Consider the following 27,889-nt stretch of genomic DNA (forward strand, 5'->3'; position numbering starts at 1 on the left):
CCACACACACACACACACACACCAGTACACACAGGTCACGCAGCATGTGTGCACACACCCATGCACAAATATACTAATACAGTTTTTTTGGTCACTCGGCTTTTACACACACATAAATACTTTTCATCTGCCTTTTATGCAAACATATCACAGAACCGCCATATTCAGTCCCTATTTAACAAAAGCACACACCTTGACCACAAGACACACAGAGACAAAACACACACACACACACACACACACACACACACACCCTGCGCCAACAAGACTACAACACACAATGGAGAGGCCCACCTTCAGAATATGGGACATGTAAATTCTCAAGATGAATAGACGCATAAACAGAAAGCTCGAGGAAACAGAGAGAAAAAGAGAGCTGTCCCTCTGCACACATAGCTACACACTTGATTTATTCTATGTCCCCTTAATGAGCCGCCATGGTCTCTCTCCCTCTCCCCTTCTCTCTCTCTCTCTCTCTCTCTCTCCCTCTCTCCTGTGCAGGATGTAGATTAATTCAATGCTTAATTGTTTAGTAAATTCAATTTTCCACATTCTATTCTGCCTAGCTTTAGCTAAAGTTCTTAAATCTGCCGTGCCAAGCCGAGGGAACCCTGTTTGTGAGCTATGCATACCTTTTTTTTTTTTTTTTTTTTTTTTTTTCCTTTTTTCTTTTTTTTTTTTCATTACCATTTTTCTTCCCTCAACCACCCTAATTCGCCATGAAAAGATTTTCCTTGCTGGAAATTCTGATTCCGCTATGATCGGTGAGGCATTCCAATCCAATGCATTCTCATTGTGCCGCGTCTAAGATGCAAGGGGGCTTCCCATTCTCGCTGTGCCAGGCCCCATATCATACAAGCGCTCATGCAAGAAATGTTGCCTTGCCAATTCATTTGCAATAATAAAGAAAATGGTTAAGGTTGTTGTTTTGCCCCCCTCCGCTCCCTCCCCTTCTTTCCTCGACTCTGAAATATCTTTTTGTGATGATATGGATATTTACTTTTCACTCCGTGCCAGCGAGTGTGCAGGAATAATCATATGTGCATACTTAACGGCACAGACATAATAACCCCCCACACATACACTCTTCAGTGGTGGTACATCTGAATCAAAGATGACAGTTGGGCTACTCCATCCCCCAGAATGCTTTGGTGCATCTGTTCTCTGCGGTTGTTTTCTTTAACACCATTTTTGACCTTTGCAACAGCGCTGCTTCCTCAAGTCGAAATCTGCGAGAATGCCATGTGTTGCAGCAGCGAGATGGCCTGCAATAACTCCGGACACATTCTCCCACTCAGCTGAACGCTGGTGGGGAAGCTGTTAGTGAAAGGGGCTGAAAGGCCAGCTATTGTAAACTCTTGTTTACTTTGCTTTCCACTGTGACTAGATAAAGCAGGATCTGCCTCTCTGATAACCGGCCAGGCAAGTGCTTGCCCGACTACCTCCGCTTTCTCTGCTCTCTCCACCCCTCTCCTCCCCTCGCTGCAATATTTGTGCTTCCAAAATGAAAAGAAGGGGTGATAATGGTATGCGTGGTGCAAAAAAAAAAAAAAAAAAAAAAGAGTGAGGGAGCAAAAGACCCCCCCGCCCCCCCCCCACCCTCTCCCTTCCATTCTGCTCTGCACTCCCCTTCCTCCCTAACTCTTCACAATAGACAAAGAAAGAAGAAACAACCTTATAATTGCTGAAGGGGGTGAGGGAGAAAACTGGATTTGGTCTCTTGAGTAAGTAAAGTATGCTACATTGAATAGCCGTCAGGTACTCTTCAATCGGCTCTTTAAAACCAGTGGGTTAACCTCATAGAGACAACCAAAGATAATTACATGTTTGAGATAATTACCAGAGCTTTCAAAGTCCATTTAGATGACACTCGTGGAAACTGACAAACTGATTTTCTTTTTGTCTGAGGCCTCCTCCACTTCAGCTCTCGCTACAGACTCCTTGTTTACTCTCTGCGAGTTGAAATCCAAACAAAAACATTAACTCGAGTGCTCTCCCCTTCCACGCCATCTAACCCAAAACAAAGCATATTTTTTTCTTTTTTTTTTTTTCAGTTGTGAATGAAAAGGCCGGGGCGTAATTTCTTAATGACAAGGTTTGCTGCGGTTTCTTCATTAGCTTAGCGTAGCTCGACTTGCAGCCACTGCGCTGGGATGTTCTCGGCGGATCCCTTGGAGACGGGCTGTTTGTGACGGTGGCCATTGTCAGAGGCTCGCGGGGGGTTAAAGGGGGGAGAGGAACTTTCCATTAGCTAAGTACACATGTGTTAAGCCAGGTTATTGTTTACTTAGCCAAAGAAACCACAGCAGGCCTCGGGGACAGACATGGCCGCCCATCATAAGTAACACGAGACACAAGCCAAGAACTTTATTTGCAATTGGGATCTTGTGGCTATCACAACAGAGTATCTGTGACACAGTGTGGCTCCACTAAGCATTAGTTTCCAGCAATAATGCATGATTTACAAACAGCTAATAAATCAACCAAAAATTCAGAGCTCAGTACAAAACAACAAATTGAGTGTGGATGTCGGAATATATATGAAGGTTTAAGAAGCTCCTGGCGTTCCTATTCTTTGAAGTCACTCTGGCCTTGATTTGCTTAATCAGAATCACCCCTACTTGCTATTCCACCACAATAATGAAGAGGCTAAGAAACACACAAGTCACGTGGTCGCCTCTTTGTATCACTTGTTGAATCCTTAACAGCCGCCTCGCATTCACTCCCCAAAGGGAAAAAAAAAGGGGAGTTCAGGGGAAGGGAGGGAGGAGGAGGTGTAGAGAAGGGAGGGGGCGAGTGGGGGTCAAACCTCTCCTCTATTCAACTACAAAAGCTGCTATTACCAACAATCACCACGATGATTCAAAAGTTTGTATTAAGAACAGCAGCGTGCCACTGTAGGAGAGAGAGGGAGAGAAAAAAAGAGAGCGAGAGAGAGAGTGTGCGCGCCTGGTAAGTCAGTGTAACTCGATCCATACTTCAACGAGAAGCGGATAGATTAGCGATAGCGGTGTACTGATTAGGAAAATAGTGGCTGACCCCGGCGCTCAGGGTTTCCATTGAGTTAGGAGAGAGGGCCAGGGGTCACTCTTTGACCGCCAGAGTTACCTAAACTAACACTGCTGGGTCTCACTGACCTGGAAACCAGCACTTGTATGGCATAACAGTGCCAATTGTTAGGAAAAGATACCGCGATAGCACTATCAAGAGTAAATTCTTACACAGTGACCACAACACTAAGCACACACAAGCAGGGTTTGTTTAAGAAAGATTGTGTGGGACATAAGCAAAACAGCAACGGATCCCAAATGTATAGATGTTATTTCAGATTGTAGGCTATTTGACATTCTTTTAACATGATTTCAACAGCAAAAAAAAAAAAAAAACACACTCTCAAAATGTCAGTTCCACAAAGCCCCTCTAATGTAAAAATACCTCTCCACTAAATTAACTCAACACATCAACTGCTGAGCATTCATAATCGTTTAAGACCCTCTCACGTCCACAAAAAGTCAGGCGGAGAATATTTTTTAAGGGAAGTTTCAATCATTTCCAGCCCCACTTCAGCCTGCATGGCTCAATCAAGTAGAGGAGCTCTTGAGACTTGGAGTGAGTCCTCAGCACTATTAGTAGTGTTCTGCTCTACAGTGGAGAGCCCAGGCCCTCTGAGTTCATTAGCAAATTGCTGCGCCCCTCCCCATGCTCCCTGTGCAATTAAAGGCAACTGTGCAAATGACGTACAGCGGCGTGGAAATACCTCCCCGCTTCTTTGGACTGGGTGAACATGTGTGCCAGGCAAATAGGCGACACAACAACAAGAGGGCTGAGACAGTCCCCACCATATACAGCGGTGGACACAAGTCTTTCCACATGAAAGGCCTCTGCAAAAATAGCACAGGATAAAATAATTTCATTTTGTCTTTTATGTGTTTTCAGCTGAGCTGAAAGCAGGATGTATAAGTATTATTGGGCAACTGGAAATGTGCTGCTTCAAGTGAAGAAAATGTGGTGGGAAGCTCTCCGGGGAACGGCAGGGAAAGGGTTAAGAAAGTCCAACTGGTGCTAACCAGTCACTCCACTCACATAGCACCTGAGGGGGGTGCTGCATTTATCAGGCCAGTCTGAACACACACATGCACACAGCAGCATACACACAAACACACACATATGCATACACTCATATGCACACAGCTTATGCACATTCGCACACACCTTCACAGAGACACACACACACACACACACACACAAACACAGAAGGGTGAGCCCAAACTGGCTGGGCTGCATTCACAAGCCAGCGCAGAGCCTCTCTGACTTTTTCACCTCTCAGCTATGCTCTGCTTTCTTTTGAAAGGGGCGCTCAGCGTCCCTCCAAACTCGCCTGACAACAAAATGCCTCGCCTAACAAAACAATGTAAAGACATGTAAAGAATATTCAGAATATTAGTGTGATGACGCAAGGGTGCATAATTCAGCAAGAAAGTCAGCGTTGTTGGATTGTTGAGTTTAATAAATTCAAAGTATTTTTTTTCCTCTGACATTTTATTTTCTCCTCTGCTACAGTCGCCTCACTGGAATAAATTGGTTTATGAATAAATGAGCCTTCTTTCTCCATCTTGTTAACATTGTTCTTTTGTGCAAATTCTCAGCATTTTTTTCCAGTCCACTTCAACTTTATGCCCGAGGGCATATATTAAAAATACATATGGAAAGAGATAATGCACACACAACGCAAATTCGTTAAGGATGTCACCGCCTAACAACTGCAGATAAGATGTTACACAAAAATAGCCCACAAAATCCAAAAAAATATATATTCAGCCGCAAGTAAGTCATGAAGAGCAGTGCCATTAGATTGACAATATAAGTATTCAGCAGTGAGAGGCATGCACCCTCTGCCTCTGCCTGTTTGGATATGCCCATTTACACACAGCCTGCTGCTGTGGACAGTCTCCATGCTATCCTACTGGAACATCAGCTCATCCTTCAATATTACACATCTGTCAAAAAGTTTTCCCTGCGTTTTAATGCAAGCTATGCCTGTAGGTCATTTATATTATTCTGTCAGCGTAAACATAAGCTTATGTGGTTTTGCCCTGAATTGGCTATATGTAGAGACCATCATTAGATTAAAATAGGCCATGTCTTCATCTTACAGTCAATTAAAGATCTGCATCAGTGCCCCAAGCACAACATAATTTTCTTCATATACCTAGAAACCCAAGGGTTTTAACACACTCAATTTCCATATACCATAAGGCTTCATTCCATGTCTTGACCTATCTATAAAAAAAAAAAAAAAAAAAAAACTTCTGACAACTGAATCCCCGAGAGAATACAACAAACCGTTCAAAGAGACACTTAAATGCACAAGTGGCGTCTGTGTTATTTAATTCTGTTTCTGGATTAAATGAAGTATTATCTTCCGGGTGATCTTTCTCATTTCCATAATCAGACATAAGGGCCCGGGATGGAGGAGTGCATGCGCGGCGGGGTGGGGGTCTTCCCAGTCGGGCCCCAGTCCTGCCATTCAGCCCAGAACATAAAAGCCGGTGGCCGTCTCTCTCTCTCTCTCTCTCTGGAGCCCTCCACTCAGACCAGCCACTCAACCATATGGAAGTCCGCGGATTTAAATTATTTAGCCTAATCGCTTCATTACTTTTTATGTCCGACTATCCAACTAATCCCTTTAATTTGGACACTTGATTCCCCCCCTCGTCGTTATCCATAGGTTATAGCCGCTACTCTTCCATGTCATTCCACAAAACTCTGTGCGACACTTAAACTTTTTGAAACATGGTCTCATAGCCTGCAAGCCTGTCTCCTGCACAAATGAATCGTGCTATTAATGGCTGAAAATCCAGATTTGCATAATTCTAATCATCGTTGCTGTTATCATTATTTAACGGCAGTGTATGGACCATTAGGGTCATGCCTGTGCGCGCACTACAATGTCCCCGGAGTGCCAACAGTCAGTGGAGCACATAATGAAGGCTGTGGTTATCTGTGATATCTGCACAAAAGGAAACACTCCCTAATCTACCTTTAATACCCGCTGCTTCTATAGCTTTCAAAAATAAACCTTCTTATTGGTGCTGAATCTCTGCACTCTGAGCGAAATAAAGGAGGAGGAGAGGAGGGGTCTCGATAAGCAATGTGCACTCATGTCTAAGGAAAAATACTGACAAGACGCGTAATGAACCGTGAACTCCACAGTGGAGAAACCAAGGCACCTAAACCACAGTCTGCAGCCCATCCTGCTGCAGCCCTCTCCTGGGCTATAGACAACAGAGAGGCGCTGATAACGTTTCGTTTTGGTTCAAAAAGAGACACAGAGGAAAGAAAAATGGAGAGAGGCGCTAAATTAAAATCGACATGAAACAGGTCAAGTTTATGGCGATGCTTTTTCGAGCTAATCTCCCCAGGTCGGTTCCGGGTTCAAGTCTTAATGGGCCAATAATAGCAACATTATTCAGAAAATTTTTCATTCCGATGGATGGAATGTAAAACGGCTTTAATCATATGCAAATAACAGCGCAGCGGAGTAGTGACCCAGAATAGCTGAATAGCCAGCAGGGAGAACACACACACACACACGTAGACACACACACACACACACACACACAGGGAGAGAGAGAGAGAGCGAGAGAGAGAGAGAGAGATGTACCTGATCAAGGGCCACAGAAGATCTTGTGATTTCCTCGCTGTCTGATTTGGACCCGCCCTCTCTGTCGTCTATGACCAAGTCGATGGGCATCTTGCCTTTCAAGCAGCTGATGTACCGGTGACAGAAATTATCACACAGCTCGTGTACCTACAGAGAGAGAGGGGGCAGAGGCGTCACACACTTACCCAAAAGGGAAATCACCACACAAGAGTGACATGTGCAACCACAACACCGCCCCAACGCACACAAACACACACATGACAGCCTTTGACATGCAAAAGAGTCCCGAGGACTTTTTTTGCGCAATTTGGCACAAATTACACCACAGTTGTTGCATTTGAAATAAATTAATATTTGAAAGGGGCTGATATAAAACGATGACTGATCACTGACACTGTTTCATTTTGGCACTGTGATAAATTATTGAAAAGTCATCATACTACTACAGTGAAAATTTTATTTATTTATTTGGCCTCCAAAAAAAAGTTTTAATACTTGCTTCATCTTTGCTCTGAAATGATAAAACCTAAAATAAAATCTCTCATTCAGACTAAGGTGTGCCCAGCTCTGGTGCCGTGCCGTGCCGTGCCATGCATGGCACAGTGCGCTCCATCCGGACTGTGATAGTAACTTTATTTTTTTTCTCCTCTCAAAATAGAGATATCGTCGAAAATTGACAGTGACACGAGGGCTCAGGGGCTACAACGCACTCAACACCCGTGTTAAATTCATCATCGGTGCCCCGGGTAGTGGCCATTAGAGGAGGGTGACCCGCTTGACTGACATTTAAGGTAAACTGTTTAATTTCGTCTACTTATTACATTATCACTGGCAATGTGGCGCATCCTGTCGCACGAGAGACAGAAATGTTACACGTGCAGAGAATATAGAGAACTGCAATCCACCTTAAAGATGATTAACTGTTTGGTTTTTTTAATAGTTGCGCAATATACAGCTGATTATCTTTATTCACAAGTTGAGTTACAGGCTGTAAGATCTGCCAGGAAAAAAAAAGACAGTGCGTGCACAGAGATAAGTTTAAAAACTAAAACTTGAACAGCCTTGATAATGTTTCACAATGTTAAAGTTTGTACCTTAATGTTAAAGTTGACTGTATAGGTTACTGTAGTCCATCTGATACGGAGACAAATCTGAGTTTTACACCCACTAGTCCCTCTATCCACAGATGGCTGCCTGGGGCCTTTTGCCCTCCACAAAGAATCATTTCTGAAACCCGCAAAGTTCGCCTTTATGTTTCACCTTGCGTGCAATTTCTGCCAACATTAAACTTCATTAAAACATGCGGGGAGATTTGGGCACAGAGATATCCGTTCCAGTTGTAACAGCTTGCGTCGTGATTAAACGCGGAAGAGAAATGGCCCCATGATTGATTTTGACGCTAATTATAACCGACTAGCAAAAATACATTTATGCAAATACAGCCCATAGGTCTGAAGTGGCACAGTGGACAGAAATGGTGAGAGAATATTACCTTCTCCAGCTCCAGAAGATGAAATCGTAAAACTTGAATGGCTTGAATCATCTGAAAATTTAAAATAACAATAAAAAAAATGAGCTGCTCACATCTCTTGATATTAAACAGGCACGTTTTTCTCAATACATGTAACTGTAGACGGGGAAAATATTCATATGAATGGATTTTATGTGGAACTGATATTAAACTTGGACGTTATTGCAATATGGAGAACAGGCATACAGTGCAGATTGGCGCTGCAATAAGCCTCAGAGTCAGAGATCTATTAACCACCAACTAGTCGTGAGGAAAATGTTACTCTGATATCACATTCAGAGTAGCAAACAGTGAAAAGCACGAATAGAATAACTTTCCAGGCAGAGTTCAAAGGTTTGTGACAGCTGTCTAATAGCGGCCCTTCATCTGCAGATGCAACCGGGGGCCATCGTGATATCAAACAGCCCAAAAAGAGGAACATCACCTCCAATCGTGCTTTAACTTTTCAGCACCACATGGCTCTCTGACCCAGATGTACAAGCCGCGAACAGACACTCAAACAACAGCTGGGATATTCAAAAGAGAAAATATAGACTCTAATTTGTCATATTAAAAAAATATAATGTATCTTACCAGATTATCCAATTCTGGATTCGATGAAAATAAAGGTTTTTCTGCCCGAATCTAAAAGCAAGAACATTGTCATAAAATGTATTAATATAAAATATTACAGAGTTGTAAATAATATATACAAAGCACGTATTGAAATAAAGCAGTATTAATTCTCACTTGTCGCACAGCAAACCATATGAAATTAAAAATATCTTTAAATAACTTGTTGTGTTTGTGAATGCCATTTTATTTTCTCTCATGCATGAATTCACTCAACGCACAAAAAAAAAAAAAGTCAGAGCTCCACACTTTGTGCATGCAGGTGAGAGCTCAACCAGCCCGAGCATGCAGATTGAAAAAGTCAAACTTTCCTGACCTGTTTTGCAAACACTGCTATGTCTTCATTGAAAGATTCCGATGAACAGACGTCTCCTCCCGCCACCCCGGGCTCTCTGGGGGTGCAAGTCGCTAATTCACATTTCTCAAAAATCAGTGCAAGCAAGGGGAACAGGGGGTGCCTGGGAACACACACAATAGCAAATGTCACCAGAGAGAACAGCGCCGGGGTCAAGACTACTCCAGGCTAGATTTAGCCAGCCATGCTACTCTTCAACAACTCGCTCATGGGGACTGCTGCTGCAGCCCATGCTATTATATTATGCAGAGGCTCGGAGAAAGGCTGCAAACAGCGGGCAGACTTCTGTGATTAAATCTAGGCGCGCCTAATAGCATAAAAGCTTTGGAGTCAGTCAAACAATTTCTTGCACAGGTCTCCGGTTGGACCAGAGGGGTTTGTGTGTTTGGCAAAGAGAAAAAAAAAAATCTCTGAGGTTGTCGGCGACTAAATGTTCGCACATTTGATGGTTATTTATTGTTTAAGTCATCAAAGTAAATATGTGCAGCCTGAGGACAATAAGTCCCCTAAAGTTGAGTCAGTTTGGCGTAAAACGGTGAAACTGCTACTGACATGTTTAGCCACCGTGAAAACATTACGCTTAGAATTTTTAATTAACTCCTGTAAATTAATAAATGACATGCATACATGGGGTTTCCTTTGAACATTATATATGTTTAATTTGCTGAAGCCTGGAACATTGCGCACAATTAATTAAAATGGTTTTCTGTAAAAAGAGAGAGGGTAATTATTCAGCTCATAATAAAAGATGAAACCTATCAGGATATTAAATAAGTTAAAGTCTAAAAAAATATATTTAATGTCCTAATTTAAGTGGACTTTGTCTCCTAATTATTCCTTAGAATGGAAATATATTTTTCAGCATGAGTAGGGGAAAAAACCTACAGTAAGTGACTTTTTCCTGCTCTAAAATATAATCAGTTGTTTACTCAGTAAGGACACGTGGTAAACAAGACTGACTGCAAAAGAATGAAACTCAAACTATGCGAAAAATAAAAGAAGAACAGAAAAACATGAAGCTACTCTCTCTCTCAGCGCCCCTGTAGCAGTTTAGGCTCCTGTGTTTAGCTGAAACACTTCACCGGGGCTCACGGTTATCCCGGACATTGAGTCGGTGTTTCTACTCTTAAGGGACTGACTTTGCACCCACTAACCCACCCCGGACGGCCACTCCGGGGCAGGACGCACGTCTACCCGCCAGAGAGTGACTTTCCCCACGGATCGGAGGCTCGCACATACCCGTATATAGCGTCTTTATCTCTCTTGAGAGCGTCGTTAACGGAGGAGCCCATACTGGGAGGCATGGTGTTGGTGTGGGCGGTGTGCGGGTACTGGTGGGAGTGCAGCTGGGGCCCGTGGTTGAGGTGCACCGCCTGCATGGACCGGGCGCCGTGCGGGTCTCCGTACATGGTGGTCGGGATACCCACCCCGTCCATCCCGTAGTGGGGCAAGTCTTCGTACTGCACACAACAGACACACAGGTCCACTGTTAATATACATGCACAAGAATATATCAAACTCTGGCTACAACTTTGCTTTAAAAAATAAGTCTGGAAAATCTTTGGAAGTTATTTAAAGTAGGAGAAGTGAGACCTAAAGTCTTGCTTTTATTTTTTTTTTAAAGGAAAATGTCGAGTAAAACAGGACGAAACAGTTTCATTACACTTGTTTTTTTTTTCAAAGCAAGTCGACATGTTTCAACATTTCTCTTGATTCAAAGTGCACACTAGACTGAACTGCTCACTTTCAAAATACGGACACTTGAAAAACATGCAAAACAAGACAAATAATTCACCTCACTTTGGTTTAATATTTCTAATCGTTTTAAAGAAACTAAGATTTAAAGACTGAAATCTGAGTTGAGCAGGATATTGTTTACAGTCAGAAAGCTACAGCTTTTATTATTCTGAAGTGAAAACTAGTTTTGTTCTCAACTTATTCACAGGGAGCCTTATAGCTCACAACTAAATCAGAGGTAAAATAATTATGAGCTTTATATTCAAAAATACTGATAAGACAAAAAAGTTGAACTATAGTAAGATGTCTCAGTTATTGTTCTTCTGTTATTATTAAGCAAGCAGTAATAAGCTTTGAACAGAACCAGTCTGGTGTCCTGTGTTTTCACCGTGTACAACAACAAATGTCTTAAACTTGTTAATTGCAGTGTTTTCTCTTTTTAAAGGCTCATAATTGTGCAGCAAGTTATCACCCATCAAGCACACTGTCATTAGTGCACGCAACAAATGCAAGTCAACGCGTGTTGTGTGTGTGTGTGTGTGTGTGTGTGTGTGTGTGTTTTTTTTTTTTTTAAGTTTTTTTTTTTTTTTTTAAGACGATGTTAAACCTGAGCTGGGTTTTCAAACTTTTTTCACGTGTCACTTGTGAGTTAAATAATGTAGTCTCGTCTTTACACTTTAGTCTGGGAGTTATTAAACAAGCTGCTGCTTTGTTAAAACGCAGAAATGTTGATTCAGCTCTGCGAAAAAGCCTCATTAAAAATCTTTATTTGAGGTTTTGCTTCTTTAACTGATGAACAAGAGGCTTGAATTATAGAGTTCTCTGGAAGTGACAAACAAGTGCCGGGGTAAGAGTAAAAAGCATTATCACTTAAAGCCGAACATTTCGACCCTAAAGGCAAAGAGGTGCAAACCCCAGCGTGGTGCAGCTCCGGTGCCAAACTAAGCAGCTAAATGTGTCCAGTGGCTCCCTAACATCTCTGCTTTTACACTGTTTACTATCCGTGCGAAAATCCCAGCCGCTGTTATGGAGCAGTCCTGGAGTGTATGAATCAAAGCGTTTGTCATCACCTCATTACTAAAAACTGCCTCACTGGCTTTATGCTAATATTGCATGTTTTAGCACATTTTGCGGGTGATGAAGCAGAACTGACGATTTTTGTTTGTTCATAAATGCTCCACTCGATATGAAATCTTGACGAAAACAGTCAAGAGGAGAAATGTGGAGATTTGTTTTGCCTCTCTGCCCTCCCCCATTTCGCTTCCAGTAACTGCCCTGTCATAACTAATCTAAAAAACATAGCCGATGTGAGATATGATCACGCTTCCAATGTCCCTCAGTGGGCCGGTTTGGGGAGCAAACGAGTGCGGCCGTGCGTAATACCGTGCCAAAAGACGCCAAACATGAAATTGTGTCTCCATGTGTCAGGAAGACGACAGAAACTTTCGCCGCGAGTGTGAGTCCGTGCGGGTATGTGTGTCATTAAGCCACGTTACAGTGCAGGATTGCATTCAAGCACAGTAGACTTAGAGAAACTTTTTAGGGGGGATTGCCCTACGTACCCGTTGCGCCATAACCCTCCTCTCTCCCTGGTCGTCCTTTCAGTTTAGATAAATCCCCTCTGAGGCCAGGGTGGAGACGAAATGAAGAAAGAAAATCCAAATAAATGGGAAGACGTTTCAGCCAAAATCCCGTATGCCTGTTTTTCCACGGAACGGTGAAGCCAGCCCCCGCTTTCTGCGCAAGTTTAGCCCAGGCGCGGCGAATAGGTCCTCGGCTATCCTCGGGGCAGCGGCACCAGGCTCCTTTTCCAAAACCAGGATGAAAATAAAATAGCCCCTCAAACAAAACTGGCGACTCTCATGGCTTTTTGCCACTCCGCCTGTCAGTCAAAACGCGAGGGCTTGTCAAAAGTACCGGATGAATGATGGTCTGACGCGCGTCTCCACGGGATCGGCACCACCTAAATGTTAATGGTCACAATCACAGTTAAAAAATGAAGCAGCTCTCCTCTCGTTTTCTTTGATCACTCTCGGCTCCCGGCTTGATTTTCTTATGCAAAAGCGTCTAGAGGAGATCAAGAGGAGGTGGGGTGATAATTCTGGCTTAGGCTTTCTTAAAGGAGCCACGATCGATGCTGTGCGTGTGTGCGTATATATGTGTGTGTATGTGTCTGTATGTGTGTGAGTGCGTGTGTATGCGTGAGCCGCCTGCCCGTTTGTGTACAATGGATGTGTGTGTTGAGCTGAGGAGGAGCGGAGGATCTGGACCAGACTGCTGAAACCCGGAAGTAGTGGTGGCCATAACAGGTCGCGTCTTACACAACGCACCGGGCTGCAGCAAGTCGTGCGGAGAGGAGGGGGGGTGGGAGGACCCTGCGAGCCCAGCCAGCCGCACTGCGAGCTGGAACAACACAGGGATAAACAGAATATCCACCTATGACTCCAGCTTCATGTCTCATCCTCATAAAATGACTTTATTCGGCAGTCTGGACTGATATATAAACATTGAAACCTCTGAATTACGTGATTTTCGGGATACACTTCTCTGCCTGTAAACAGTTTAAACGACTTATTGAACCAGCTTTCAACCCTGGTGTTGTCAGGTATGTTGTCAAGAGCCCATACAGTCTGAATTGTAGATTAAGTTTGTACTGGATATTACTTTATAGTGAATAATTTAACTTATATCACGAAAAAATACGTTATAGGTCTAAAACTAGGTAATTATAACAGCTTTATAATCAGCTAGGCTTCTGTTAGACTGTCAACATCATGTCTGCATGATATCCACAGTGTATGTTGTAGCCAAACGGTCCAGTCTTGTAGGTTTTAGGGCCTCTTGCAGCTCACAGCTAACGTCTATACAATCTATATACCTGTCACCTTTACAGTAGTTTAAGTAAGATTTAAGAATGGAAACGCTCAGTCTACAAAATGCATAGAAAGTGTCTGCTGCTGATAAATAGAATAATAAATACAACTTTTTTTCCAAGTTGTTCATATATTCATTTTTTGAGCATTGCTTGTTGTTGATGCAAAAGTACCTTAATTAGTCTTCAGATTTACACTTATGTTGTGGTCTGAACGCTGAATTATGAAATAAGTCGTGAAAACGTTACAGCAGCTTTTCAACGCATCTTATATGTGTAAATAACAGTTCATATGTCGTCCGTCCCCTCTCCCCCACAGCAGCTCTGAATGGGTCGCTCCAGTCAGCCCGGGCTGTCCAATGGCAGAGAGGCACAGGGATGGGAGCCCCCTATTGGCTCCCCACATGATCGATCCGGGGCTGATTGATCGGTTTTAGGCCACATTTGCGAGGAGGCGCAACACAAAACATCATCCGCGAATAGAAAACACACACTTTGCGTTTTCTGTCAGCTTCTAACCGGCTGTAAATCCACCAAAAACACTGAATATTTGACCGAGACATCTCTCCCTGTCTCTCTCTCTCACCACCAATTTACACATCTCTGAATTAGTTAGTTCTAAATGCACTTACACTTTGACTAAACTTTGGAAAACCAAACATAAGTGAAGATATTGCCAGCTGTCTTCTCTTGCACTGTGTAGGCTGGTGATTAATGCAACTTTTCCCTCTTTATAAAGATCCGTTCAAGAGTTTCAAGGTTTGAAATGCTGTAAAAGTTTGAGCAAATATTGATGAACCCTAATTGAAGGAGAGGAAAGTTAAATTCACGAGTCGTTTCTGGGAAAGTAATGATATCATTGAGTAATGAGTGGATGTAAATTAACAAAACAGTTTGAATTTAACACCTTATCTCGTTATATTTCATTCCTCACCAGGATGTGAAAAAAGGGGGATTATTCTTCTTTAACTTACTTTATCAAAGTTTTTTAATTAAGAAAGGAGTTTATCTAACTGAAGATTTTCATAAAAGATTTATGAGATATTTCATAGTATATAAAGTAATATTAAAACGGGATAAGTTACTGGTCAGGATTAGTTTTAAGGGAAGACGCATACGCAGACGATTTCCTAAAATTCTAATTGATTTTTCTTTATGTGAGTCGTTCTTTTCCACATGGTGAGCACCGACTAGAGGTTTACCTGAGATTTTATTTATTTCTCACCCCATCACACATGAACGACGAGTGTGTAAAAGAGCCACATTATCTCCTGATTATGCTCATAAGGTGTTGCTGGTCTGTGACAGCCTGTTTGAAGTTTTTTTTTTTTTTTTTTTTTTTTTTTTTATCCCCTGTGCAGTGCGTCCAGTCATCGATCATCTGCCCCCGGTGCCAGAAACGGTGTCATAACATAATAATGCGGCTTCACACATTCAGCGGTGAATCCTGCGGTAATACCCGAGCGGTGGGATCCGATGGGACAAATTTACAAGCATGAAATGACTATCAAAGCTTCCTGCAGTCCGGCCGGCGAGGCTCCGGGTCGCGGACAAACAGAGAAGCCTCGAAGCCGCGCAGGACGCACAGACTTTTACGCACAGAGATACCGGATCAAATAAGAAACTGTGCTGACTTGTGCTCGTGGGGTTTGTTAATTCATTAATTTGTTGGTGAGTAGAAGCTCTCATTCTCTTCTTTTTATTTTTTGTGGGCATATCAAATAATTTAAAAGGATTATCATTGCCACTGAGATATTTTGTTGAAATGAAGCCTTTAATTAAAGGCAACTGTTGTTTAAATCCACTTTCGGCGAAATTTGTGGGTTTAGTGAAACCCAAACAGGATAATATAGCTCCCTGAACCACAAGGTACACTAAATTTTAGTGGGTCATTGAGAAGAAGTAAGGCTAAATTAACATGAAAGGAGATCACATCAGCGCCTGACCACTGTAAAAATAACTACAATGGCATTATAAAGCAATTATGTTACTTCAATTAGCGTCTATAAAAGCAAACTGGAGCTCCACTTTCTCTCCTGCAGTTGCTCTTTCGTGAGGGTCAGCGCATTTTGGCATCCTGAAAGAGAGCAGGGGGGCAAATACCGTCATTTCTGTTTAATCCGCTTTGCGATGACGGTAATGCTCTGAGCCGTTTCAATAAAATCAGCAGGTATTACTTTCAAACGGCTGAATGTAAATTGACAGCATGTTTGACTGCCGAAACTAATGAAAGCGTTACTGGACGGCCTGTGCGCCGTGACTTGTGCTGTGTGGAGACAAAGAAGTTCCAGCCTTTAATGTTAGTTTTAAAAAAAAAACACATTCACATTATGTTGAATTCTATTGTAGATGTTTTTCTTTTATTCCTCACTGTGTTACATATTATTATTTCAAGTCACTAGCGGTTATTTTTAGTTCGCAGACATGTTGTAATAAATAATGCAAATTAGAATATGAATTTTAATATGTGCAGTTTGAGTAAAAAGATTCTTTTAAAAAAAAATTAAAAAAAAAAAAAAACAGCTCCAGGTCAGAGATGTGAATCAGTGGCCGAGCCTTTGTGATCCTCTGTATCTCTTACTGCTTGTCTGTAGCTGTTTGAAGAAACACGGAGCAACTGGCAGCCTGAGGAGTCAAACTGAGGTCAAACTTTTTGCAGCCCCGCAGCTCTGCGCCCAAACGTGTTGGGATCTGCAAAAAAAGGCCACCGAGTCTCTCTGCTTTGTGTCACTGCTGCAGCACACAGGCAGACCTGCTGCAAAGTTTTCACAGCTTATCTAATTATATGAAACTACTAGTTGTATTATCGCCTGTCAGAATATCCAGCACGATTCATTAGGGTGCATTTAGTCGCTGTGAGCTCCGGTAGGGAATTATTCAGACAGAAAAAAAGGGCGATTGAAAGTGCACAATAAAAATGTTTCTCTAGCGTTGGAGATTTATTTTAAAGAGTGAGTGTAAATGCGAGGTAGCATGCAGTGCCATATAAGAACAGCATACAGGATTCTCCATCATCGTTTACAAATTGTTACTAATTTATTAAAGTGTAGTGGTTAAATTATTTTAACATAAAGTTTGTCTCAAATTATTGCACGATGATTTATTTAAATCAATGAATATATTGATACACTTCCTACACTAATATCTGGGGAGTGAGTAACCTATAATTATGGCTCCGAAACCATCATAGTTAATAGTTTGGGTTGTGTTTTATGGTGTAAAATCACAATTTTGGTTTAATGGCAAGGCTCTTATTATCACAATTCTCATTTTAAAACATGAAATTTTTCATTTCAACAGTATCTTTTTTTCCTCAGAGTGTTCACTTCTGCTGGATCCTGCAGTTTGGCCCAAATGTTAATGTGAGGCTCCTCTTGCCTCTCACACACATGAATGCTTAATCATTTGCGCCTTCTACCGGAGCTGCTGGAAATTACATGTACTGCAGGAGAGGCAGGAGAGAGATCTGTGTAGATAATTAGAAATAAAAAAGTGAATCCTGTGCAATATAAATCCACTTTTAAACTTTTTGTGTACTTTTGTAGCACTGTCAGTATTTTTTAATAATCTACACTTCATTGAGTACAGAATATATTGTTTCAATCTATAAAGAAATTGTTTTATTTCTCTTGATCTTTGTTCATATAAATCATTTTACATGCTAATAAAATATATAATAAAGCCAGTTGTCTGGTGGTGTGTTGCCTTTTATTGCAAATATCAATTTATGTGTTTTTTTTTCTATTTGAAACTGGCTTGAAAACTGTTGATACTACATGAAGCACAACAAAATCTGTCCGTTTCTATTTGCTGTTTTTACTGTGAAAGTAACATTTTAGAAATTACCTTTGAGCTTTTTTGTTGAGCTCCATGCGATGGTCAAAGACATCTGCAATCATAAACAAATTAGGAATAAAGGCATGAAAAGGCGGGAAAACTTTGATGTACAAATTGACACTCAGCAACCTTTTAAAGAACATCACCTTCTCATGCTACTATGTGCAAAACTATAACTTGAATCTGTGTATTTAAAACCAAAAAAAAAAGACATTTAAAGCTTCATTTAGCTCTGCTGCAGCCTAAAATAAAAATTAAAAAAAAGAAAATCTATGTTGTCAATGTGGCAGCTTTCTCACTAAAAACCTGATACGTAGGTGTTGCATTCATGTGAACATATGATGAAGAACTGCAAGCGACTGAACAATGAACGGACACAAACGCTGCTTGGATGTGACAGTCACAGTGACATCATTCATCACACCTATAGATACATACGTGATTAACATCTGCTTTCCTATATGGTGAGAACTGTGTGAAATTAGATGCACACATAGCCAACACACACACACACACACACAGATATGTAGACCTATAAACATATAGATTCAAGCACACACACGCGCACACACACTCACACACTACAGCAGAGGCCTGTAATAATAGCTGCACTGAATGCTGCAAGTCAATTTTCACATTGTGCCACCGGCCACCGGGTCAGCAGCTCCACTTTTACTCTGAAAGGCTGCTGAGTCTGAATTAATCCCGCAGACAGATAGAGAGCTCATCACTCCATCACACACACCTCCCTCCCTCCTCTCCTTCTCTCTCTTTCTAAATGTCTCTCGCCCTCCCCTTCCAGCAGCATTTGTCACCGCCGCTATTATTTCAGGTGTGCTAATGGCGTCGCAGACACTTTTGCTGAGAGAGGAGGAGAGGACGGAGTGAAAAGAGGAGGACAGAAGGAGGGAAGGAGGAGAGTATCATCATCATCTTCATCATAACTCTTGTCTCCCCCAGAAATCCAGGGGTGAAGGATTCGGGTGAGGGAGGTAAAGGGTGTCACGTGTCGGCCAGTCTCACCGTTCAGGGTGAAGGGGGGGGGAAGGGTAGTAGTGGGTGGATGGGTGAGGACGGGGAGGGGAGGGGAGGGAGCGAGGGGGTTCTCACACCTCCCAGGGAGACTGTGAATTGATCAGCACCTTAGAGAGAGAGAGAGAAAGAGAGGGAGGGAGGGAGGGAGGGAAGGAGAGAAAGTGAGAAAAGGGGAGAGCAGCAAAGCAGAGAGAGATGAAGGATGACGATGAGGAGAGAACGAGTGGAAAAAGCTGGGTGTTGGAGCCGAGTTATAAAAGCAGGAGGGGGAAAAAAAACACAGCGATAGGAAGGGAGGAGTGAGGGAAGGCTGCAGAAGAGGTGTGAAGACTCATCTTTTCCTGGATGGGTGTGAGTAGTCTGGAGTGGAGAGTGGTCTGGGAGCACAGCATAGCCTAGTGGTAATAAACCAGCAAACCCCAGTAGAGAAACAGCCAGCATCAGCTATAAGGAAGCCATATGAAGGGCTTTAATTCAAAATGTAACACGCAGTCTGTGTTTTTTGAAGTTCATAGATCAATATTTCAATAATACAGCTGTTACATCCTCATATATAGTATCTTACTGTTTTGAAAGTCGGTGTCAAGAGAATGTTTTAATTTGATGATTTTGTAGCTTAATGTATGAAAAAATATTCCATGAAGAAAAATGAAGGCAAGTTCAAGCCCAAAACGAATAATGTGTGGAAGTAATAATTGTAATTTTTTAAAATGTAAGCATCATGTACTCTGAGATTACACAGGTTTTTAACACACTATGTCCAAAATATAACTGTTACTTATATATAATACAGATGAGGGACTCTTGTGTAGACATCCAAGGATTCAAAGCACCTCCTACATGTTGTCTAGAGAGCAGATATGTCTTTAATTCCAATTATAGATATTCAATTTCAGAGGAAAAGTCTCCAATAACTTACATATTTCTCAGGCTTTACGGCTGAAGTGTGCCACATGGACTCTTTTCATTTTCAGGGTGAAACTGTTCCCCCAGATGATGGCTGCTTCCTTGCCCAAGCAGCTGGTAGAATATATAAACCTTTACCACCAGTAGCGTTTGGCTTGTGGCTGATCTGTACCTCCCAGCCTGCAGTAAACACATGGTCACCGGTTAAAAGTACAGTCGCAACACACGCTCACACACCACATAACCACTACGTAGCATTCGTATGTAGATGCACGTGATAAAAGCTGGAGGTTTTCAGTTGCTGTTGTGAAAAAGGAATTGCTAGTAAATGAATTAATTTATGATAAAAGTAAAATGTAAACAGTTTCAGATTTAACTTTTACAGGATTTGTTAATTCCTCTTGTGTAGTTATTAAATTAGTGTGTAAAAGATTATAATATAAATACTTATAATCCCTAAACATATCAAATAAACACTGTAGAAATATAGGTATAAATAATAAAAACATCAATAACAGAAATTATAGCAAAAAAATAAAGTAGAGAATATAATATGAGAGAACAGGTAATAACAAGTATTGCATAATATATATATAAACAGCATTAAAATAAGCGACTGTCAGAAAAAATTGGACCAAATGAACCAGCTAAAATATCCGTTTTTTTAAAGCCTGGAAACTATGTAAATGCTAAGCTAAAAAGATATTTGTTTCACTTCATATTATCACATTCAGGTGGACTGTCAGGACTATAAAAGCTGCTAAACTACTGGTTTTACTGGGAGTAACTAAAAGTCCCGTCCGAGAGGACCAGAGGTACGACGTCTGATGTATTCAGATACGAGTCTGCTGCTGATTTGAAAACCAACAACAGATTCTGAAAATCTTTTCTAAATCAAACATAGCACCAGTGATAGGACTGTGTGCTGTTCAGCATTATGTGCTGCTGCAGTCTGAATAATCTGCAGATCTTCTAAACATTTCTTGGTTTCTCCTGCCTCTGAGAGAAACACTTTGACAATATGCTTAAAATAAAAAGGAAGGTTTGCCGATAGTTATGATGTGGGGTTCCAAATAAATTCAAATCAGTTACTAAGATGTTGCAGTGAGATTGAGCAAATATTTGGCATTATATATACACACCAGGTCAGATACTTGTACACCAGTTCAGCAGCGGGGCGCCCGTCCATCCTGGCAGCAGTGAATCAGATTACCAAACATACTGATTGACTGCAGTGGTTGCTAGTGAACCTACTGCCATCTCTCCTAAACAAAGTTATCTCTACCGAAGTTCATGAAGAGGTCAGTGGTCACATCATCTCGTCTAAGATCCCTCGTATACTGTACGTCCCTGCAGGATCCCAATAAAGAAGCTTTCAAAGCATAAATTCCTGTCATAACAACAAATGTCAGAGATGCGGTGAAATACAGCAGATTGGCTCTGCTCTGCACTAACTGTGGCTTTGCTGCAATAAATGGAAGCAATTATTCTACTCCTGTGTAACAAAAAAAAAAAAAAAAATCCACCAAGGCTTTTCAAACAATGAGACACAAACGTGTTTTCTGTGAAAAGTTCTTCTAAACCCACATGCAAACTGTCAAAGAATCAAGGTAGCGTGATTTGTTGAAATTTATTCCACTTAGCTTTTGTTAATTATCCAGCATCGCAAGTGTCATAATCATCAAAAGACAACAACAGACGACTTGGCGCGCGTTAATGTTTGACACCTCTATCTTTATACCCTTTGTTCTGTCGCTCTTTCTTTCCTCTTTGTTTATCACACATTATACCACACCTGCCTCCATTAATTATTCTTCCCTCTCACTTTTTTTGCTTTGTCCTTGAATTTCCACATGCAGACAGAAACTGTAAATTTGAAGATTTCTATTCCAAAGAGCAACATACAACAAATGAAAAGTCATTACATCATCATTAAGATACCTTCAAGAAGATCTTTACCTGCAATCTTTGACATATAAAGTGTTTTGTTTTATTCAGGAATGAAACTCCTCATCTGAGATACTCAATGCATGTGTTATGTGTTTTTTTTTTTTTAAATGTAAAAGTTCAGTCTTTTATGAGAGTTAAACTATCTCCAGGAATGTAAAAGTTTAAAGTGGCAATCTGTACTAAACCACTTTTTAAAAAAAATAAAAAATAAAAAATTAGGACTCAAAAATACGCTTAATGAATAAAAAAAAAGATTGTTTTTTCTCTGTCCATGAAAACTTTCAGTGATATGAAGTTTTCACTCAGGAAGTCGTTTCACATCATTCATTTTAGATTAGCTGTTTTTGAATAAACATAACTGAACTGGAAAACAGTCCCTAAATATTTCTGAAATTCAACAAAGAGAGAGAGAGCAGAGAGCAGCTGCGGCTGACCACTTGTGCTTTTCAAACGGGGGAAAAATGCTGTTTCCAACTAGAAACTATGACAGAGTTAATCAGTCTGATTTGACATGTTTGCAGTGATTACATTTTGCCTGAATTTGCTCCTCACCACCAAACCACCAGAACTTCCACTGCAGCAGGAGTTTATATTCCTGGTTCCTGTTATTTTCACCAAATCCTGGAATATAACTTACAAATGAATATAATTTATATCTAGAGTGTCATAATTGCACAGCATAGAATCCAGAGTGATGTAGAGTTTGTAGGAAATACTGAATAAACCAGAAGCTACGGGACAGTAATGACAAATAATTCTTGACACTAGTAGAAGTATCAGATGAGTCGGTTTTCTGCATCAGGACAACTCGCACTGTTACTCACAAGCAAGAAATGAAATAAGACAAAATTAGAAATAAGTCGGATTCACTTCACATAGTTAATTCCACTGTTGTGAAAAGTAACTGTGTACAATTATTCAAGAACTGTACTCAAGTACAATTTTCAGGTACTTTAACTTCTATTTTATGCTACTTCATACTTCAACTTATTCACTGCTTTAGTTACTACTTACTTTGCAGGTTCAGATTTTAGATAGAAAATATATATGAAAAAATAAATATATAGAAAATATATGAAAAAATATGATGTATTTGTATAGTTTAAACTGTATAAAGTAGCTAAAATTATCCCCATTTCACAACATGAAAATGCTGCTTACACATCAATGGATCAATAACAACAATCCAACAATATAATATCTATAAGAATCAAACACTTGGAAAGGGTTAATTCTGCATAATAATACTATAATATTTTACTTCTGATTCTTGAAGTATATTTTACTGATAATACTTCTATACTTTTACTTAAGTACATTTTTGAATGCAGGATTTTTACTTGTAATGAAGTATTTTTGCACTGTGGTGTTAATACTATTAATATTACTTCATTGTTCCTGCCTGTGGAAATATAAATCTACAGGTGATTTAGAAGCAGTGCGGATCAATCCAAGTCTCCCAAGGGACTCAACATCACATAAACATTTTAGAGATTGACCTTTCACCTATCGGGCACTGAAATAGAGTGCAGTGGGGTCACATGCCCAAAACCATTATGGATCACATACAATTTCCCTCAGACATTCAGACAGGTAAATTGTGTGCATGCGTGACACATGCTCTTGGGGAAAGTCACATTGTCAGACCCCATGAACCTTAAAGCTCTTCAAAGTTACACAGGTAAATGTTCCCTCTGATACCCTGATGGCTAAACTGTATCATGAAACGCACATTAAATATACCTGCATGCAAACACACTCCATGAACGTACAAATATACTCATGGCCTGTCTGAGAGCCAGTCTCCGCCTGACAACATCAGTGCAACCTGATCTGGCTTAATAAAGGCCCTTACCTGCATTTACTGCTCCGTTAAAACGCCCTCTTGTTGTTCTACCAATTCACCACACTATAATTGCACCGAGGCTGCATATGGTCCTCATCTAGTGCCCAGTGCAAGATAAAAGCCAACAGGCTGCGTCTGTACAACGCAGGGGAGAAGTGTGTGTTTGTGCGCATGTTCATATACGTGACTTTTGTGTGTGTGTGCTTGTGCGTATGTATGTAAGCATTTTAGGGCAAATTGGACTCAACATAACTCCGGGGATAGTTAGGAAAACTGCATGATGTCACCGTTATTACACTGTAAACGCAGTTGATTTGGCTTTGAGGATTTCTGCACGCAGCGGCCTCAGACATGTGCGCTGAGGCTGGTTCACAGATCCCACCTCCGCATCCAGGCTTTGAACTGTTCACTGAGAACAAAGTGAAGTATTAACACATCAGGCCAAATTAGTCCACTAATAAGTTGCATTCAGTATTGTGTGTGTTTTATTACTTTCACAGGAATATTTGGGTCAGTTTTACTCCAAAATGAGATAGAAAAGTCTACTACAAAAAGCATAAAATGAAAGTTATTTTTGAATGTTAGTGGGTTACTTACACTTTGACTGACAAAACTGTACTTAAGTAGACAGTCTCCTCTATATTTTGTAAAATAGACATGACAAACTAAAGGAAATGACTTATTTTCAAAATTAGAAAACAGCACTTTGGCAAGAAACTAAATAAACAGCTCAATAACTGGATTAAGACCGACAGAAGATTGGCTTGTGGACAACCTCACAGTGCTTCTTCGTGCTAATGCCAGTGCTTTTGCCTGCTCTGCCCAGTCAGGTTTATGAAAGTCAGCCGGATTAGAGCCCAGCTGGGGCTCAGTAAACCAACACTCGGCCCTCGGACTCACACCACCATACATGACTTCCCAAACAAATCTCGACATCCACCCCACCCTCCTTTATTTTGGGCTCCTCCGTCGTTTTCCCCTCGCTGTTTTTCCCTTCTCACAGGCATCGCTAACACAGCTTTGCACTGCAACTCACACACACATAAAGCGTACACAAAGACTCCCCAAACACAACACAACACACACATGTTCTGCTCCAAATTAAAATACCAAGGCTTATTGAGCAATACTCTTCTAATGGTTTCATCCACCAACGGTTTTATCTTTGCTCACATAAAAACACATGCAGCCTCTCAGCTCCGACCAAAAGAAGCTGCTCTCTTCTCTTCTTACGTAAGCTGGCAGAAAATCTCCTAAATCCCCCTCTTTTGCCGTTGTTGTGTTGCGTCTCGGCTGGTGCTCCCTCCCAAACAGCATCTGAGACCGGGGCAATTAGAACCCGAGCAGGGCCTTGGCGCATCAGACCATTTAGCATAGAGGCTAATAAGGCTGGCTATCGAAAAACCCTGACCTATTGACACTGCACCGCTATATGGTATCGACGGTGATTCGATGACACTGAATCATATCAAAGAGCTTCAAGATGTTCCCAGCCAGAGCCAATATTTGTAGCAGTTTTCTGGAGCAAATGTGAAGAACTCTATTTCCTAGCAGACTGCCAATATTTGTTTTTCTTCTTTAATATATTTTCAAAAGTAAAACATTTTGAAGTTGGCTACTTGTTACATACAGAAGAACTTTTAGAGAAGTAGCTGCAGAAATACATTTTTTTGAAGGATATCACCTCCTCTGTCATGTCATAAAATCAGGCATTAATATAAAATCAAATAAAGACAAATTAATTTAGATGCAGACTCATTGTAACACCAAAACTGGTAGACTGCTAGCAGGCACAGCGATGTGGTTCAGGGTCAGCTATGTTCTGAAATCTGATGAAAGATTTTTAAACTTCAAATATGATACCAAAGTCTCTGCCCCTTAAAACCAGAATCTCCTAATTCCACAATTCTTTTGAATGCTTATTCATGTACGTACAAATGTTGAGCATCACTTTGACAGGTGCATAAGTGCACAAATATGTCAGATGACCAGAGGGAGAGATTTGGAGGAAAAGCATTAGAGTGTTACAAGAGATCCAGAGACAAAGTGTATGCAAGAGACAATGAGAGGAAAGGTCATAAAGAAAGGAAGAGAGGGAGAGAAGGAGTGAACAAGGCGGCAGAAAAGCAAAAAAAGAGAGAAAGAAAGAGCAATGGAAGGTTGCTGCTAATTCTTCCATATCTAAGCCTCTTTGCAGAAACTCCCTTTGTCTTCCAAGTCCCAGTCATTAGAGCCTAATCCTATCAACCAGGGGCTAATCTGAGGGCAGAGGGTTCAGCCCCCTCAGCTCCACAGGCCAACAACACACACTCACGCACGCATACACACACACACACACACACACACACACACACAGGTACACACATAAGCGTAAGGCATGTAAACACACTCATGCACTAGCACATGTTCACAATGCACAGATGTTTGAACATGCACACACACTTGCAGACACACACACACACACACAAACGTAATGAGAAGCCCATTTTTATGAAACTAATTAAATCCAAACTATTATACCATTACACAAAATCAATCATTTCCCTCCAAAAAAGTACACCAGCCCAAACTTTTTAGGCTGTGCAATGATTTACTTTATGGTTGGAAGAACAGAAGACGTGTGTACGTGCCGGTGTGTGTGTGTGTGTGTGTGTGTGTGTGTGTGTGTGTGTGTGTGTGTGTGAGACGGGAGGTGGGGTGCATCAGTTTCCCACACATTCCAGGAGAGCCTCTCCCCCTGCCATCATCATTCTCCTCTTTATTTCAGCACTGACTATGCCCAAGATTAGTTATTGATCAGCAAGGATATAAATTATTCTAAAGTGAAAGCCAACAACACAGTCATTATAGATCGACTATTGACCAGCTCCGATATATCATTCCATTTCCACCGCACTGCACCCCTGCCACCGGCTGGAGAAATGCACAAATAATGAGATGGGGGATTTTTATGACTTGGGCACACTCTGCTTGACCTTTCTGGGAAGGTAGATGGATAATATCAGCATTGGGTTCTCAAATGTGATGCCATTTGGAGACTTTGGCCAGAGTGACCTGGTAAATTAAGACAGAGACAGATTTCGATGGAGATGAATGGCCGGATTGAGAGGTTGTCTGAGGTTACTTCTCACTTTCAAGTCAGTGATCAAATATAAAGATTTTGCTACAAAAGGAATTATGAACAGCTTGTCTGAGGCTTTGTCTTACAAAATGAATGACAGCATTTGAAAGTCCTTTGTTGAAAAAATAGTTACCATTAAATATTTTACACACAGAATTTAACTTATAAATAGTATTAAATAATGAATTTCATGTACTATTTTTCAAAATAGGCTTGTGTGTCCATTTCTGCTGACTCAATTTAATGTGCTTAATCTGTAGGGTTTTTTGTCAATTAACTGTACTTGTTTTGCTTCTAAAATGTCATAAAAAAAAAGTGAAATTTGTCCATCATAGTTTCCCAGAGCCCTTTCAAGAGACTTTTTCAAATTGCTTGTTGCTGGGCCAACAGTCCACGAACCAAAATATATCATATATATGTTATAATATTCAACTTACAGCCCCATAAAACAAAGAAAAGCAACAAATGCTTACATCTAAGAGGCTGGAATTAGCATATAATTGTCATTTTTGCTAATTATGCTGCTCTGTCATACAGTAGTTTTGTACTTTATTGTCTAGGAGTATGATGAAACCAATGCATCATTATTTCCTGTATATTTGACTGTGAAAGCAGTTTGTGAACCGCCCCGTGTCTCCTTGTTCCATCAATGTTCAATCACGGTTTTGTTTTGTTGTTGCTTTGTGTGGAGTTGTGAGCAGGCGGAGATGGGGCTGGTTCAAATGGGGGGGATTTTATCCATGAAGGTGTCAGAGAGTTTATCAAAGTGTAAAATACTTAAACCATCAGGGCAACACAATCCCCTGCTGGTCACAGTATAAATCACCATATATTCTTATTGGCCTAAGCCCTTGTTATGAGTAAATACATCCACAGGCAAGCGAGGCTGGCAAGGTTCATGGGAGATTCATCCAGCAATAGCGGAGGAAAAGTCACTGTCTGTGTGTGTGTGTGCGTGTGTGTGTGAGTGTGTGTGTGTGTGTGTGTACCGCTTAGGGAGGCTAAGGAGAGGATAAGGAGATCAGCAGAGGGGGAATATCACGCCTCTTAAGCATGTATACACTTTCTAACTTTTACTTTTTCACCCAAAACCTAAATAAATCCCCACTCATCTAAGCATGATAGACTCTCCTCACCCCTCTGTATTTTTCCTCTAAATAATCAAACCCTCCTTATTTACAGACTTTGGCACAGCCACAATACCCCAACCCAATAAATTTCAAAGAAAACCAAATATATTTAACGACTGCGTATTATTTCCAATCAGTGATGCTTGTTTACAACATTTCCTACTCACTGTGTTGGAAAACCTCACTGTATATTAACCAAAACCACACAATATCAAGTCATTTTCCATCCCCGGCCCAAATTATTTATTGCTTTCAGTTCCTTGTCTATTTAATGGATGAATTGGGTTAACGGA

At 41.0% G+C, this 27,889-nt stretch overlaps 1 protein-coding gene and 1 long non-coding RNA gene across 13 annotated transcripts in view; one reads left to right on the plus strand and one right to left on the minus strand.

Moving 5' to 3' along the window:
* LOC122997539 (homeobox protein Meis1) overlaps positions 1 to 27,889 on the minus strand; it is a 165,933-nt gene that overhangs the window by 71,134 nt on the left and 66,910 nt on the right. For 7 of the 11 annotated variants that reach the window (XM_044373743.1, XM_044373742.1, XM_044373744.1 and 4 more), the window contains 8 exons: positions 19,563 to 19,729; positions 17,618 to 17,660; positions 17,209 to 17,237; positions 10,402 to 10,622; positions 9,124 to 9,265; positions 8,769 to 8,819; positions 8,157 to 8,207; positions 6,665 to 6,811 (listed from right to left, as the gene is read on the minus strand). In XM_044373743.1, coding sequence (XP_044229678.1) covers positions 6,665 to 6,811; positions 8,157 to 8,207; positions 8,769 to 8,819; positions 9,124 to 9,265; positions 10,402 to 10,622; positions 17,209 to 17,237; positions 17,618 to 17,660; positions 19,563 to 19,598 — 720 coding nt within the window. In that variant the 5' untranslated portion in view covers positions 19,599 to 19,729. Of the gene's footprint in view, positions 1 to 6,664; positions 6,812 to 8,156; positions 8,208 to 8,768; positions 8,820 to 9,123; positions 9,266 to 10,401; positions 10,623 to 12,461; positions 13,137 to 17,208; positions 17,238 to 17,617; positions 17,679 to 19,562; positions 19,730 to 27,889 lie in introns of those variants that run through there. The other 4 variants (XM_044373746.1, XM_044373747.1, XM_044373749.1 and 1 more) reach the window with 4 other exon arrangements.
* On the plus strand, positions 13,300 to 17,517 carry LOC122997542. Of its 2 annotated transcripts, none has more exons than XR_006407233.1 (3): positions 13,300 to 13,504; positions 15,133 to 15,442; positions 17,089 to 17,517. It is a non-coding gene; the product is annotated as an uncharacterized LOC122997542 (long non-coding RNA). The 2 variants fall into 2 exon arrangements; XR_006407232.1 differs by lacking the exon at positions 17,089 to 17,517 and adding an exon at positions 16,366 to 16,457.

This window comes from Thunnus albacares, chromosome 14 (assembly GCF_914725855.1).
Source record: "Thunnus albacares chromosome 14, fThuAlb1.1, whole genome shotgun sequence".
NCBI lineage: Eukaryota > Metazoa > Chordata > Actinopteri > Scombriformes > Scombridae > Thunnus > Thunnus albacares.